The sequence below is a fragment of the Cebus imitator genome, unplaced genomic scaffold (assembly GCF_001604975.1).
Source record: "Cebus imitator isolate Cc_AM_T3 unplaced genomic scaffold, Cebus_imitator-1.0 Scaffold313, whole genome shotgun sequence".
In the NCBI taxonomy this organism is placed as follows: domain Eukaryota; kingdom Metazoa; phylum Chordata; class Mammalia; order Primates; family Cebidae; genus Cebus; species Cebus imitator.
The window spans coordinates 1,474,577-1,488,759 of record NW_016107628.1 but is presented as its reverse complement, the minus strand read 5'-3'; the positions used below and the strand labels follow the sequence as shown (position 1 = coordinate 1,488,759).

The 14,183-nt window shown below is 45.1% G+C and overlaps 1 protein-coding gene across 2 annotated transcripts in view; it reads left to right on the top strand.

Annotated features, from left to right (window-relative positions):
* The first annotated feature begins 6,675 nt into the window (after positions 1–6,675).
* The window catches only part of CADM3 (cell adhesion molecule 3), a 32,281-nt gene continuing 24,773 nt past the window's right edge, over positions 6,676–14,183 (top strand). The window contains exon 1 of one of the 2 annotated variants that reach the window (XM_017503676.2): positions 6,676–6,953. In XM_017503676.2, coding sequence (XP_017359165.1) covers positions 6,872–6,953 — 82 coding nt within the window. In that variant the 5' untranslated portion in view covers positions 6,676–6,871. The remainder of the gene's footprint in view (positions 6,954–14,183) is intronic. The other variant, XM_017503675.2, reaches the window with a different exon arrangement.

Below are 14,183 nucleotides of genomic sequence, written 5' to 3'. Positions count from 1 at the left end.
CTGCCTCAGCCTCCTGAGTAGCTGGGATTACAGGCACGCGCCACCATGCCCAGCTCATTTTTTGTAGTTTTAGTAGAGATGGGGTTTCACCATGTTGACCAGGATGATCTCGATCTCTTGACCTCGTGATCCACCCGCCTCGGCCTCCCAAAGTGCTGGGATTACAGGCGTGAGCCACCGCGCCTGGCCAACTTTTTGTATTCTTATACACAAACACATTTGTTTGCCAGGTATGATATAAAATTGTAAGACTCTTGCTTGATTTTGTTTATATTAACAAATATATCAAAATGACACTGCTCAGAAACTTTCTAGAACTCCTATTTGGTAACTGCCTTAAGAACCAACAAAAAAGTCAGCTTATAAGTCATTTACTATAACTTTACAACCAAGTCTTGTTCATTATATTACACAACATGAACCACCAACTTATCCATAAGGCTTGAATCCTAAAGATGTTTGGCTGTTTTTAAAATTAAAAGCCAGACTCAAAGGATAAACATTCTCTACAACTGAAGTTATGCAAAGGGCTGTGACAGGTTCTAAAGTTAATTCTAAAAATTAAAAAATGTACCTCACGTAAGTGGATGAAAATATTTGTATATGTATATTAGGATCAGTTACTTTATTCTGGGCACATTATATCAATGTGATCACATGCATATATAGCTGCAGGGGGTATGCCAATGAAGTCTAGTTATATGCATGTATGTGCTTCTGGGAATAAAATGATTTGTCAAGTCTATGTATTTATAGACATATCATTTGGGATTACCTCAGAATTAACTAAGGCTCTACTATTTTTCAGTTTCTACACAAAGCAATCGGAAAAATGAGATTCACAAAATATCATTCCTGCCCTCAAAGGGCACATAGAAGAAAGAAACATAGACAAATCATTGCAACACAGTGAAAGAAGTGTAATATTCAAAACAGTAGTAGCACCAAGCAAGGAGTGATTATACATAGGTAGAAAGCTTCAAAGAGAGGCAACACCTAATCAAAGTTTGGACAGATAAACATGAGCACAAGTTTCATCAGGCTTAATGAGAAGGGCAATCCAGGTATAGAAAATAGTATGTGCACAGACATTGAGGCATGAAACAACATAGTGTGTTTGGGAAATTACAAGCCGTTTGACGTTGCTGGAGCACACAATCTAAGGGAAAGAATACAGGGAGATTTCAATGGAGAAGCGACAGATAGCCATGTAACTGAAGATGCGTATTTTGGTTTGCAGATGATTATGTGTGTCTACTGTCTTTCCATAACATATCAATCAGCCTGTAGCTGGAGCAACAGTGACACATGTATTTATTATATGATTTCATTTTTGCCTGAATTTATCACAAAAAATATCTCTAGTCTCTGCTCATATTTGTTTTACTCCCTTATTAGTCTCTCACCTTTTACTCCTTTCCCTCTGAAATCTAGTTTCTAGCTCCCTTTCCCCTTGACCATCTTCTCGCATATTAATCTGAGTGCATCTACAGTCTCATAGGCCATTCTCTTTTCTAATGTCATGAAATTCCCATCTTTCCTTCAGAACCAAGCTCAAATGACCTCTTCTCTGAGAAGCCTTCTTTTTTTTTTTTTTTTTTTTTTTTTTGAGACGGAGTTTCGCTCTTGTTACTCAGGCTGGAGTGCAATGGCGCGATCTCGGCTCACCGCAACCTCCGCCTCCTGGGTTCAGGCAATTCTCCTGCCTCAGCCTCCTGAGTAGCTGGGATTACAGGCACGCGCCACCATGCCCAGCTAATTTTTTGTAGTTTTAGTAGAGACGGGGTTTCACCATGTTGACCAGGTTGGTCTTGATCTCTTGACCTCGTGATCCACCCGCCTCGGCCTCCCAAAGTGCTGGGATTACAGGCTTGAGCCACCGCGCCCGGCCCGAGAAGCCTTCTTGGCTGAGTGTAATGACTGAAAATTTAGACTTTGGAGTAAGACAATCTGTATTTAAAACCCAAGTCTGTCATTTATCATCTTTGTGCTCTCGTACCAGTCATTTTGCCTCTTCAAGCCTCACTGTCCTCATCTGTAAAACAGGGGTAATGAATACTGACCAGCGTGCCTGTGAATATTGAAATGGAGAATAAATGTAAAGAACTTAATATAGAATTCAATCCTTAATAGTCATTGCTAATCATAAATTTACTTTGTCTAGAAATTTTCATGCCTAAGTCATATATATATACATAGGGCGATTTAATTTGGGAGATATTTACCTTGACTTTATCTGCTTTCCTGATAAGCCGTGGGAGGCAGTGCTGCTGCTTTGCACAACTCCAATTTGAACAATGCCCCCTGGAGTTGTGCAATATGGCAACTCTGGGAAAGAGGCAGCTTTTCAGTTTGTTTCTATTTATAGTTTGAATATTTTAACTTTGTAAATAAATTACTTTAATGTCTTAAGGAAACAGTGGGGTCTCTGGGCTGGGAGATTTGGGGTTTTTTTGTTTGTTGGTTTGGTTTGTATGCCGTATCACTACTAAAAAAAAACCTAAACAAATAATAATATGCTTTCAGGAAACTCAGTCTTTTAGAAGTCATTCCAGTCACCATTAGTTAAGATCTCAGTAGATGTTCAATTAAAAAGTATTTGTTGGCAGAAAGAAGGGTGAGCACAAGCCTTCAGGTCAAGCAGACCTGGATTTGGATTCCCTATTTACAAGTTACATAATCTTGTTAAACCTTTGTTTCCTTGATTTGGTAAGGGAGTTAATAATTCCAGACATAACTCGGGTACTTTCTAGTACTTAAGTGAACTACTGTGTACATAAAGTACAAAATCTGGCACTTGATGGGTTCTCAATAAAGGTACCTAGGATGATTTTTATTATGTGCAAGTTGTTGCCCTGATTGCTGCCTTGAAACTGGTTAGAATCAAAATGCTGGTTAAAACTGGCGATTAAATTCAAGTTGGTATTAGAATTAATAGTCAGAGCCTATACTAGGTTAGGGTTAGGACTGAAATTACAATTCGATTAAGGTTATAATTGTAATGCATACGGGGGTTATTATGAAGGTTGGTGTTGATTAAAACTGGAAAATGGGAGTAAGAAGCAGTATGAGGAGTACTCGTTTAGCTGGTGGAAAATTGAAGAGGAAAGCAATGTGGAAACCTATGTAGAATTTACTGATACAGAAAACTCATAAAGAGGAGAAAAAAGGGTTAGAGTACAAAGCAGAATCTGAATGGATATTAAGCCTTCTTAATTTTTTTCTCTACAGGTGCTGTCATCTTCTCCCTGATGAATATGTAAAATTCACCCACTCAGGCTGAGTTCTTTCCCTTTTCCCTCCCAGGCAAGAGCGGCGTGGGGAAAGGAATGCCCAGGGCCCACACAGCTGTGCCTAGCCCAGCACCAGTGCCAGCATCACATTCCTCACCCCCAGCTACCCAGGCTGTTGCTGAGTGGACAGGGGCATCTAGGAGGCAAAACCCGTCTTCTCTCCACTCCCCTTCCCTGCTTCCTCAGATTTTCACTGTAGCTACCAGCTCTGTAATTCCATGGACAACCTACTCCAGACTTTGTGCACGTCTCTGGGAAATGCATATTGTATGTCACAGCATTTCAGAGTGGAAAGTAACCATAGAGATCACAATCCAACATGGATACTTTTATTTTACCTATTTTCACGATGGGGTTAATCCTTGTAGGTCAGTCTTTCTTTATAAAACTGTATTCCTAGTGAGTAGGGTGGGTGCCTGAAGGATACAGAGTGCACATGTAAAAAGGGCATTAGGATGACTATAGGTAAGAAGTTATCCCAAATTCGAACATCCACATCAGTAGGAGAAACTACTCTTTCACTCTGGAGTACACAAGAGTGAGGAATTCCTCAAATTGGACACTGCTCTAGATTTTGTGAATGATTTTTCTTATCCCTCCTGCCTCCAAGGGTACTATCTCCCACCCACACCCAGTGCTGGTAACCCCTTTATCAGCTAGCTGTATGAACACAGAAAGTCCTTTAGCTTTTCTGAGTTTCATTTTCCTCATCTGTTCAACAAGGATATTAATTAGATAATCTTGAAGGTCCTGTACACCTTGAACACTCTCTTATTCTATAATTCTAAAAGCCAGTGACTGTTTCCTATTCCCAGGACTTAAACTGCTGCCAAACTGATGCTGATGATGCAGAAGGAGAAGAGGAGCCAGTAGAAAAAGAGCATTCCAGAGTCTCATTTGCTACTTCTTAATATTCTCTGCAAAATAGCTTTCCTTTTTACCTGTCACCCTTGGTTCTTGTCCCATGCAGTTACAGTAGAGGGTAGGGCCAGACCAGTAGTTATTAGAGAATCCAGGGAAGACAGGTGGAAGGGGATCAATGCAGAGCAGCAGATGGAAAAGGCGATTAATTAGAGGACTATGAGACCTAATCCTACATCCTAGCCTCCCTATCCCACCCATCCCCACTCTTGCTCCCCTCCCCCTCCATTAACCTGTCCTCTCTTAAGCCCACTTAGACAATCTCTAAGATGTTTTCTAGCTGGAAAGATAATACTCTTTATCCACTAAGACACTTTACCTAGGGTTGCCTGATCTTTCCCCTCTGAAGCTGATTCTGTTTTGAAAACGCCCACTTTACTGCCTGCTCTCTGCACAGCTCACTTCATGCCAACACGGCCCCACCTCTGTGGGAAAGTTCAATTTTCCCAATATCTCTTCCCTACCCTCTAACCCAGCCTCTTGTCTCTCTTATATCCAGGTTTCTGCACCCCTCAAATATAGTACCCCCTTTATTTTCACATTTTGGAGATTCCAAGATATCTGCAAACCACAGTGTGACAGAATGGTCCAGAGTCACTGAGATACGTCAAGTGGGGCAAGTCAGACAGCCAAAGATGGTGAACGCTTCCCTGCAAGAAAATCTTAACTACCCAGGCACTCAAGAAATGTCCAAGAGGCAGGCAGAACCCTTCTCCCAGAAACCGTCAACTCTAACAACTGTAAGAGAAAAACCGTGGGGCAGCATCCTGACAATCCAGAAGGATTTCCCTGGAGAATATTCTCTCCTGACTTCTCCATCATTGCTTGTCATTTATACAGGACTTTGCTGGTAACTAAGTACTTTCCACATCCCTGCCCTTGAGTTTCTGGGTGACAGGGGCATTAACTAGATCACAGGGGGCTGAAAAACTCTGCTTTCAAGAAGGAAATATTACCCAAACCTTAAGGATTAGCTCAATGAGACGGTCATCAGCACAGAAAGAGAGCTGGTCTAAGAGGTAGAAGACACACCACCAAATCCCTCATCTAGGGATAAAATATTAGCCTCACAGGATTGGAGGACACTTCAAAATCATATTGTTGCACATCCCAGCCAACACTTGTGTCTTACACTATTAATTGACAGAGTAACCTTGTTCAGTTAGCCTCCTTTGAGCCTCAGTTGTACCTATATCATTAAGGGGTTGGAATAGATATTTTTAAAGAATTCTTACATACCTAAAATTATTTTATTCTAGAATTCTAACATTTAGAAATGTATTTCCAAAAGCTAAGTTTCAGCAAAACTGATTCAGAAAGATTCCTAAGATAGTTCAAGACTCTTTCAGAGATAGTCACAAAGAATGGCAAACACCAGGGACTTGGAACACCTAAGCCAAGACTAAGAACGAACACCCTGCATCTCTTTTCCATCTTGTTACAGGTGGCCTCAGGAGTGAGAACTGCTTTGGTCACAGATGCAGGAGTCCTTAGAGGGTTTCTAGATCAGACTCTTCACGAACATTACTAACTGAAACTTGAGAAGGGCACGTTCCCGCAAAAGATCAAGAAAGAAGAAAAAATACTGGAGAAAAGGACTGGGGATAAAGAGATGGAATAGGGAGGGCTAAGAAGGAAAACGACTGAGTTGCTTTGAAGGCTGCCAGATTGGGCAAGAGTCTGGGGGTGAAATCATGTTTTCAGAGGGTGAGTCATTTCCTTGACATGGGATTGGGGGAGACATTGGTTCACAAGGCCTGGGGGTTTGCTGGAAGATGCCTTTCAAGAGAGATTGCCTGGGGCCACGAATTGTTGCTGGACAGATAACTATGGGCTCTTGGGTAAGAGGGATTAGGGATGTTAGTGTTTAGGAGAATGATGAGAGTTAGCAGTTATCCACTGGAGATATGTCCCTGGTACATCGTTGATAGGGCGACCCCAGGGCTTAAGGCCTGGGGCCACAAATTTTTGCTGGACACATAACTATGGGCTCTTGGGCAAGAGGAATTAGGGATATTAGTGTTTAGTAGAAGGCTTGAGAGTTAGTAGTTATCCACTGGAGAGATGCCCCTGGGTACACTGTTGATGGGGGACCCCGAGGTTAAGGGGATCCCCAGTTGCCAAAGGATGGAGGGTGGAGCTGGAGGATCTCAGGCTAGTGGGCACGCCCTTGCCCAGGCCTGCAGTGGCCACGCTCGCCAGCTGGCCCACGGCCTTGTCGGACTCCCCTCCCTCCATCCCAAGCCTAAGAGGGGTGAGCACGGGGTCCCACTGCTGAGCCAGCTCCCTCCCTCTGATCCCCACCCGAGCCAGGCTGGCGGAGCTCCCAGGGGAGAGGGTGGAAGGCACCAAGAAGGCAAGGAGGGGGTGTGGAAGGAGGGGGGAGTGGGGAATGCGGCAGCCTGGCCCCCCCGCGACCAGCCCAGCCCCCTGCCAACCCCCCTCCACCTCCAACCAAATGGTTTGCTCCGAGCGCCCTATTTAATCCCCGCGACTGCAGCAGCACCGGCTCCCTCCTGGTCCCCACCTCGGCCCCGGGCTCCGAAGCGGCTCGGGGCGCCCTTTCGGTCAACGTCGTAGTCCACCCCCTCGCCATCCCCAGCCCCCGGGGATTCAGGCTCGCCAGCGCCCAGCCAGGGAGCCGGCCGGGAAGCGCGATGGGGGGCCCAACCGCCTCGCTCCTGCTCCTGCTGTTTGCCTGCCGCTGGGCGCCCGGCGGGGCCAACCTCTCCCAGGACGGTGAGTGAGGGAGGGGGCGGTGCCTGGGGAGGTGGGGAGTGACCCGAGGAGGGGGCTGGGATCCGGAGTCTGGCGGAGGGAGCCTGTTGGCTTTGTTTGGAAGCGGGGTTAAAGTCGCCAGCCGCTGCTAACACCCTTGTGTCTGTCTCTGAGCATCCGTGTCTCTGTGGACTGTGGGTGTGCCGGCGTGTGCACCCTTCTGTGTACACCACCGAGCGTGTGTCTGCGTGTGCACGGGGGTTTGGCTCTCGCGGCTGATGTCCGTTATGAGCAGCCCGAGGTCTGGATGTGTTGCTGTCCGTGCGCGCGCGTCTGTGTTGGTGTCTGGCTCTGCGTTTCTGTGTCAGTATCTGTGTGTATGTCTGTGTCGGTGTGTGTTGGGGGCGGAGTGAGATTTGTCGCTGTTTCAGTCAGGGCGTGTGTCGGATGTTTGTGTATGTATGTCTGTAGGGGTTGGGTAGCCAGTGCAATCCCCTAAACTGCTGTATGCAAACATTTCTGCTCCCCCGCCCGTCCCCCACCACGACCCGAGGCCCAGCTCCGAGTGGGCAGAGAAGGGGGCCTGGGTGAGGCTGCTGAGGGGGGCGTGGGCAGAGAAGAGGGCCCTTATCCTTGGAGCAAAACAACAACATAGGGCGGAGGGGGCCCAGGATGGCAACATCCCTGGCAGTGGTAGAAGCTGGGAAAAGAAATCCAGACAGGAGCAGAGGCGGGGTGGGGGTGGAGGGGGCGCAAAAGAAAGGATCAAGATATTTGGGGAGAAGGATGCATGGGAAACCCAAAGCTTTTCAGGGCTAAGCAATGATTTTCCCAGATTTGGGGTGGGATAGCATACCTAGCCTCTTTGCCCCAGTCTGGAACTCAAACCTTCTTTTAGGTTCCTAATGGTAGAGAGATGAAGGAGGGGAGTCGGGGAGAAAGGAGGAGGGGCCAGGGGTGAGGGGACTTGGGGAAGAGCCCCTCCCGCCCTGGGCCGGGCTATGTAGGTCAGCGCTGTGGGGGCACCTCAGCTTTCTTAAAGGCTACTAACGGTTAGTGGGATGGCAGAGGGGCAGCGTGTAGGGAAACCCGGAAGGGGGCCACAGCTCAGAGCCTCAGGTCCCTGAGGAGGGAGGGCAAGCTGTGAAGAGACTAAAGGAATGCATCCTCCTCTCCCCTCCGCCTGGTAGGAAGAGGAGGAAGGCTGGAATGGAGGAAGGGGGAGAGGGAACAGGACCTCTGTGGAGCAAAGGGAAGTGGGGAGAGTGAAGGGGGAGGGTGGTGGCTGTGCCCGGCCAGATGCCAACGAAAAACAGAAAGAACCGCAGGGGAGGAGAAAGGGGAGGTGGCTCCTGGGCGATGGACCCAGTGGCCAGCAGGGATGGGCACAGGGCGGGGCGGGGGTGGAGAGGGGAGGGGTTGAAACTGGGGAGGATGATGTAGAGAATTTCATCTGAGGAAAACAGGCGAATAGCCAGGGTGCTGGAGGAATAATCGCTCCACCTCACCTGACCTCCCCCAGCTCTGTCTCCATCATGATAAAGGAGCTTCCCCTAGTAGGGGGACCCTGGGGATCCCCTCCCTTAAGTTGGCTGGCTGACTCCTTCCGCCGTCTACCCATCAAACTCCCCAAAGGGAGTTCCCGCCCTAGTCACCACAGAGACAGCAGCCTCTTCTTTCCCCTAGGTGGAATCCCCTTGCCCAGAGCACTGCACTGATGACCCCACTCACTGAGGAGCTGAAGGGAGTCCTTGGGGAGAGCAGGCTAAGTTCGAGACAGGGAGGCTGCTGGGTGTTTGTGCCTCAATAATGACCCTCCTACTAGGCCTTGAATTTCAGCTGCAGCCCCTGGCCTTCCTAACCTGCTGAGTTTTATAAAGAGAGGCAAATACGATCCAAACTGCAACTGTTCAGTAATGGGAACTGATGGTGCTAGGCTGGGCCCCAAAAAGAAAGACGTCATCCAGAAAGCTGTGAGCTCTTCTACTCTAAGATGTAAAAAAACTATAGACTAGAGTAAACCAGTATACTAGCCAAGTCTTTCTTCACCAACTACACTCTTCTTTTTTGGTCCTCAAATTGGGGGCTCAGCCCCTATTCAGGCTTAAAGTTGAGAGGAAGAGAAACGTTCTATCATATTTAGAAATATGTTTCAGAGCAGTGGCCTGAGAGAAACAGTGGAAGGCAGTAACTTCTGAATGGGGAATTTCTAGAGGAGAGGTGGGGAAGTGGGAGATAAACAGCAGGGGTCTGTTTCCAAAGAGGAGTCAAATCAAGCATCATTTTCCTTGTTGAGAATTATCTTTACAGAAAATGGACATCTGTCTGGTGTGCAGTATCTCAGGACACGCTGATGCATGAGACATAACCACCATATCTTCTTAGATTAATTCTATCTTTTAGTTTCAGGATCTAAGAAGGCCAATGCTGATGGCGGGAGGTAAAATGCACAGATTTAATGCCCAGAGATAGTAATCCTGAAGGCTATTTTGCCTAGGATCATGGAGATGTGTCTAGTACCCCTAAGTTGGCCTGAGGCCCCTGGGAAGAAGGCTAAGCAGTATTTATCTTTAACTGGTAATGTTTGGCCAAAACTATGAGAGAGGCAGTGTGAAGGTATAAGGACAAGATACTCTTATGCTGATGCTTGAATTGTCGAGTGTTGTGGTAGCATATCTATTTTCATTTAGAATAAGAAAACAAACTTTATATGCTGCTGGGGCATATTGTTCCCTGGAGTACAGCATAAATTTTTTAAGCCTTCATAAGGCTGAACAGAGATTGAGAGGACAAGCAACTGATATCTAAGAGTGGCCATGAGTGTTGTGGCTAGAAGTTCAGGAATGGGTAAGACATTTAGAATGTGCCATCCATCCTTCCTTCTCACTAGTATTCACAGAAGTTGACAATTCCAGATTTGGAGAACACAAGTCCTATGAATTTAATGTGTCCTCTCTCTGGTGAACAGCTCAATACTCAACACCATGACCAGCTTTCTTGGGCTCTCCCTTCTTGAGTTATTTCCCGTGAGTTGACCTAGGATAAAGACAGATAGATGGATAGCTTTTCTTTGTTTCAGATAAGGTTATGGCAATTTAACCTTGTACTGCACTGCCCCACACATGAACATCTATTTCTTTTCTTTTTTTTTTTTTTTTTTGAGACGGAGTTTCATTCATGTTACCCAGGCTGGAGTGCAATGGCGCGATCTCGGCTCACCGCAACCTCCGCCTCCTGGGTTCAGGCAATTCTCCTGCCTCAGCCTCCTGAGTAGCTGGGATTACAGGCATGCACCACCATGCCCAGCTAATTTTTTGTATTTTTAGTAGAGACGGGGTTTCACCATGTTGACCAGGATGGTCTCGATCTCTTGACCTCGTGATCCACCCGCCTCGGCCTCCCAAAGTGCTGGGATTACAGGCTTGAGCCACCGCGCCCGGCCTGAACATCTATTTCTTCTCAATGACCTCTGTCCATGATCATCCATTCTGCAGCCCGCTGGCCAGATGCCCAGTGAAGATATCATGCCCCATGTGCCACAGAAGTCCAGCAGGCATTCACTTTAGTGCTGCGCACAGATCTATTTGCCAGATCGACTCCAGCCAGTTTCTGTTCCTAGTCGCAGCTGTAACTGTCCTGTTTCTGTTCCTGTTCTCCTCCTAGTTGCAGCTGTAACTCTTGGGAAAGATATGCTCTCCTTTTAGACATGTGCATTTTCTGGCATGGAAAAGTTAAGATCATCACAGAGACACTCGTATAGCAGAGTTTAGTTCATCCCATGAAGAACCAGTCTGTTTCATGTAGGTCCCAATCTATGGAATGTCAGCTGCCTACCCAGCAGTTGTGTCATTCTATTCCAAGCTTCTCCATAATCTGGATAGCACTATTGGTTTTAATAGTTTCCCCTAGGGCAGCAGTTTTCTCATTTTGTTTTTAAAACAAAGATGTGAGACATTTTTAACAAATAAGTAAAACATACCAAAGGAGAATTGCTATGGTTGAAATAATGAAATAAGACCTATATATCTTTTCCCTGTCTTACTGGCTTTTATATATTCCTATCATCCTTAAGGAACTACCTGGTGTTCTACCACACAGCTCAAAATCCTCTGTCCTAGACTCATAGAATGCGCCAGCTTACTACCCCTAGGCTCTTTCTCCTTCCTCTTCCAACTGAGGAAGAAAGGAAGTCCAAATCTAATTGCAAGGGTGCCTTGTTGGAGATATTCACTATTCACTTGAAGAGAGTGACTCATAGTTCTGCAGCCATAAAATTCCACAGACAGCATCTCTTTGCTGTTATGGTTACTTTGAAATAACAAACTGAGTAGTTGTGCCATTGCTCTGTAAATTCTTAGATTTGATTTTGATACTCCTTGCTGTTACTACTTTCTTGCAGTCAAATAATATGTAAAATTGAATCAAAAGTTTCTTTTCGTTAAATCACACGGTAGGAAGAAAAATCTTCACAGTCTCACCAGAGAAGTAAAACCCCTGGGGCTGTGACTAGTCTCATTCTTTGTTGTTTCCTACTCCAGTGGAACTGCCTGCTGGCTCAACTGTCCCTTTTTTGTCATCTAATTCTCAGTAATGGAATTTTGCCTAAGGATGGCGATCTAGGTTCCAGATTCTTGTTGAAAGCAAGCTGTGGACTGGACCAGCTCCTTACTGACTACTGAGTGAAAAATTCAAAGTTACAAAGTTTTGGTAATTATATCTTATTTTTCATGTTAGAATGTAATATTTCATGTTTAACCATTGGCTATAGGCCCGTGCACTAGAGCATTTTGTTTCCTGTATGGGGTCATGTTTTAGAGGTCCACCCATAATCTCTGAGAATAGCAATCCCTGCGGAAATGCTTACAAAAGACACAGAGAAGCAAACCATCAGAAAAGGACCCTGGAGAAGCAAGCCATCAGAAAAAGATTCCATTTCTAAAAGCTTGCTCAGATTAAGTATAAACACTCCATGTCATCATAAAATGAAGAAGAACAAGTTTCCAGGGCTAGAGACCTGTTTCTGCCTCTAGGATCAGCAGTAGTGATGATTTTTTTTACAAGATCAGAACCAGCTGGTGCCCAGGGCTCCAATAACTACCCAAGTAAAAACCCACTCCAATCCTTTTATATATGACAAGGAGATCCATCCCTTCTAGTACAGAGAAGTCAAAATCTCAGGAGGCTTGAACACATGAAGCTGTTGTGATTTTTATACAATAGAAGCTAAGATGCTAAGAAGTAAAGGTACATATTCTTCACTGAAGCAGCAAGTGCTAAATAATCATCTCTCTCTTCACCAAAATTTTCCTAAGCCTTAAGACAGTCATCAAATTTCCCAAAAGAGAGACTTCTAAATCATGAAAACAATATTCTTCTTAAGAGGCATGATTCCATACCTCTCTGCCAGGTGTGATTGTCTGAACTACTTACAGCAATTTTGGATACATTAGGGCATTCTGGGTCTGAGACATTTCATACCCTACCTGATGAAAATACACATTTTGACTTTCTCGTGCCCTACTGTCTCTGAGGGGGCACAGGCTCTCTGTTCCCTCTTTAGAAGATGGCCTAATTTTACTCATGATAAGTTGTAGCACATTAAAAGCCCCTCCATCACCACTAATATCTAGGCAATATAATCGCAGAGGCTAATGTTGACAAACTCAGTCTGGTGGTGGTCCTCATTTTTCAGCACAGTCTCTTGGCTGTATATCAACCTGACGGGTTCAAACAAAGGACTTCAGGAGACTTTATAGAGCAAGTGATGAACGTAGAGTGATTCTAGTAGAAACCATGATGTCTGTTCTTTTAGTTCCTGTGCTTGAGAGATGGCTGCCTTACCCCGTGATCCCAGTTCCCCTGTACTTTGTGGAACAAACTATTATACCTGTGCTTTGAGCTCTCCATGGTGCTAGCCCCTGACAGCGACACGCCAGGCTTTTCTTGTTGCTCTCCATGGTCCTGTTTTACCTCCAAGTTTCATAATCTCCTTATTCTCCACAGTGCAGTCCCCAGAACAGGGCTGGAATCTCCCTCACCTGACCACAAACACACACATGATCTTGGTTATGGTCCCTGACCTATTCCACCACAAATACAGACCAAAACTCTGAGATATAGATCTAGGAAGTCCTCCCAGCCATCTGATCAACTGCAGGAAGGGAACAGAAGGGCAAACAATTCTCAAGTTAAAAAAGAAGTGCTAGAAGGGTTTTATAAGATGCTCGGGAAATTGTGGCCTACAGTGACCTCAAATGGCCTCAAAAGAACTGAATGTTTTGTCATATTTGGATTCATAGATTAAAGATAGAACTATGTATAGTTCTGTTTTAGATCAAGATAGTATTGCTCATATATATGATAACCATACACAGTTGTACTTTGGTATCCATGAAGGATTGGTTCCAGGACCTCCCACAGATACTAAAATCTGCAGATACACAAGGCCTTAATATCAAATGGAGTAGTATTTGCATATAACCTATGCACATTCTCCTGTATGCTTTGTCATCTCTAATTACTTATAATACCATATACAATCTAAATGCTATGTAAATAGTTGTTTTACTGTATTGTTTGGGTGATAATGACAGGGAAAATGTCTAAACAAGTTTAGTACTGGCACAACTTTAAAAAATATTTTCAATCTACAGTTGATTGAGTCTATGGAGGTGGAACCCATGGATATGCAGGGTTGACTGTATACAGTATAAGTGTGGAATGCAAAATGAATCACACTCAGTTTATAAACATGTACCTCTTAACAGAACTCTGGGCATCACAACCAACTCTAACTGTCCCGTCATGGTGCTTTTTTTACCCTTTCCCCTCAACCTTAGCAAAGATAATACATGACAATGGGTCATCAGCATAGGTAATGGAGGAATCCAGTAAATGAGAGGCACAGAAAACAAGTATCAAGTCTACATCCATATCATCCTGAATGTACCAGATCTCATCTGATCTTGCAAGCTAAGCAGGGTTGGACCTGGTTAGCACTTGGGTGGGAGAAAACAAATATCAAAACCTTGACTTAATGCCCCCACCTTTATAACTACCTTGTACAAAACTAAATGGCTTTAAATATAACCATCTTCTCCCAGAGAGCACAGGTCCTTTGCCATATCTCAGTAGATACATGTTTAAACTGTACTCCGCTATGCTTTGAGGGTATCTTCCCATAAACCGATGATATCAAACAGGGCAGGGAGCCAAGTGCACTCAGCCCCTGTCAGTCTTAGATTAGCCAGC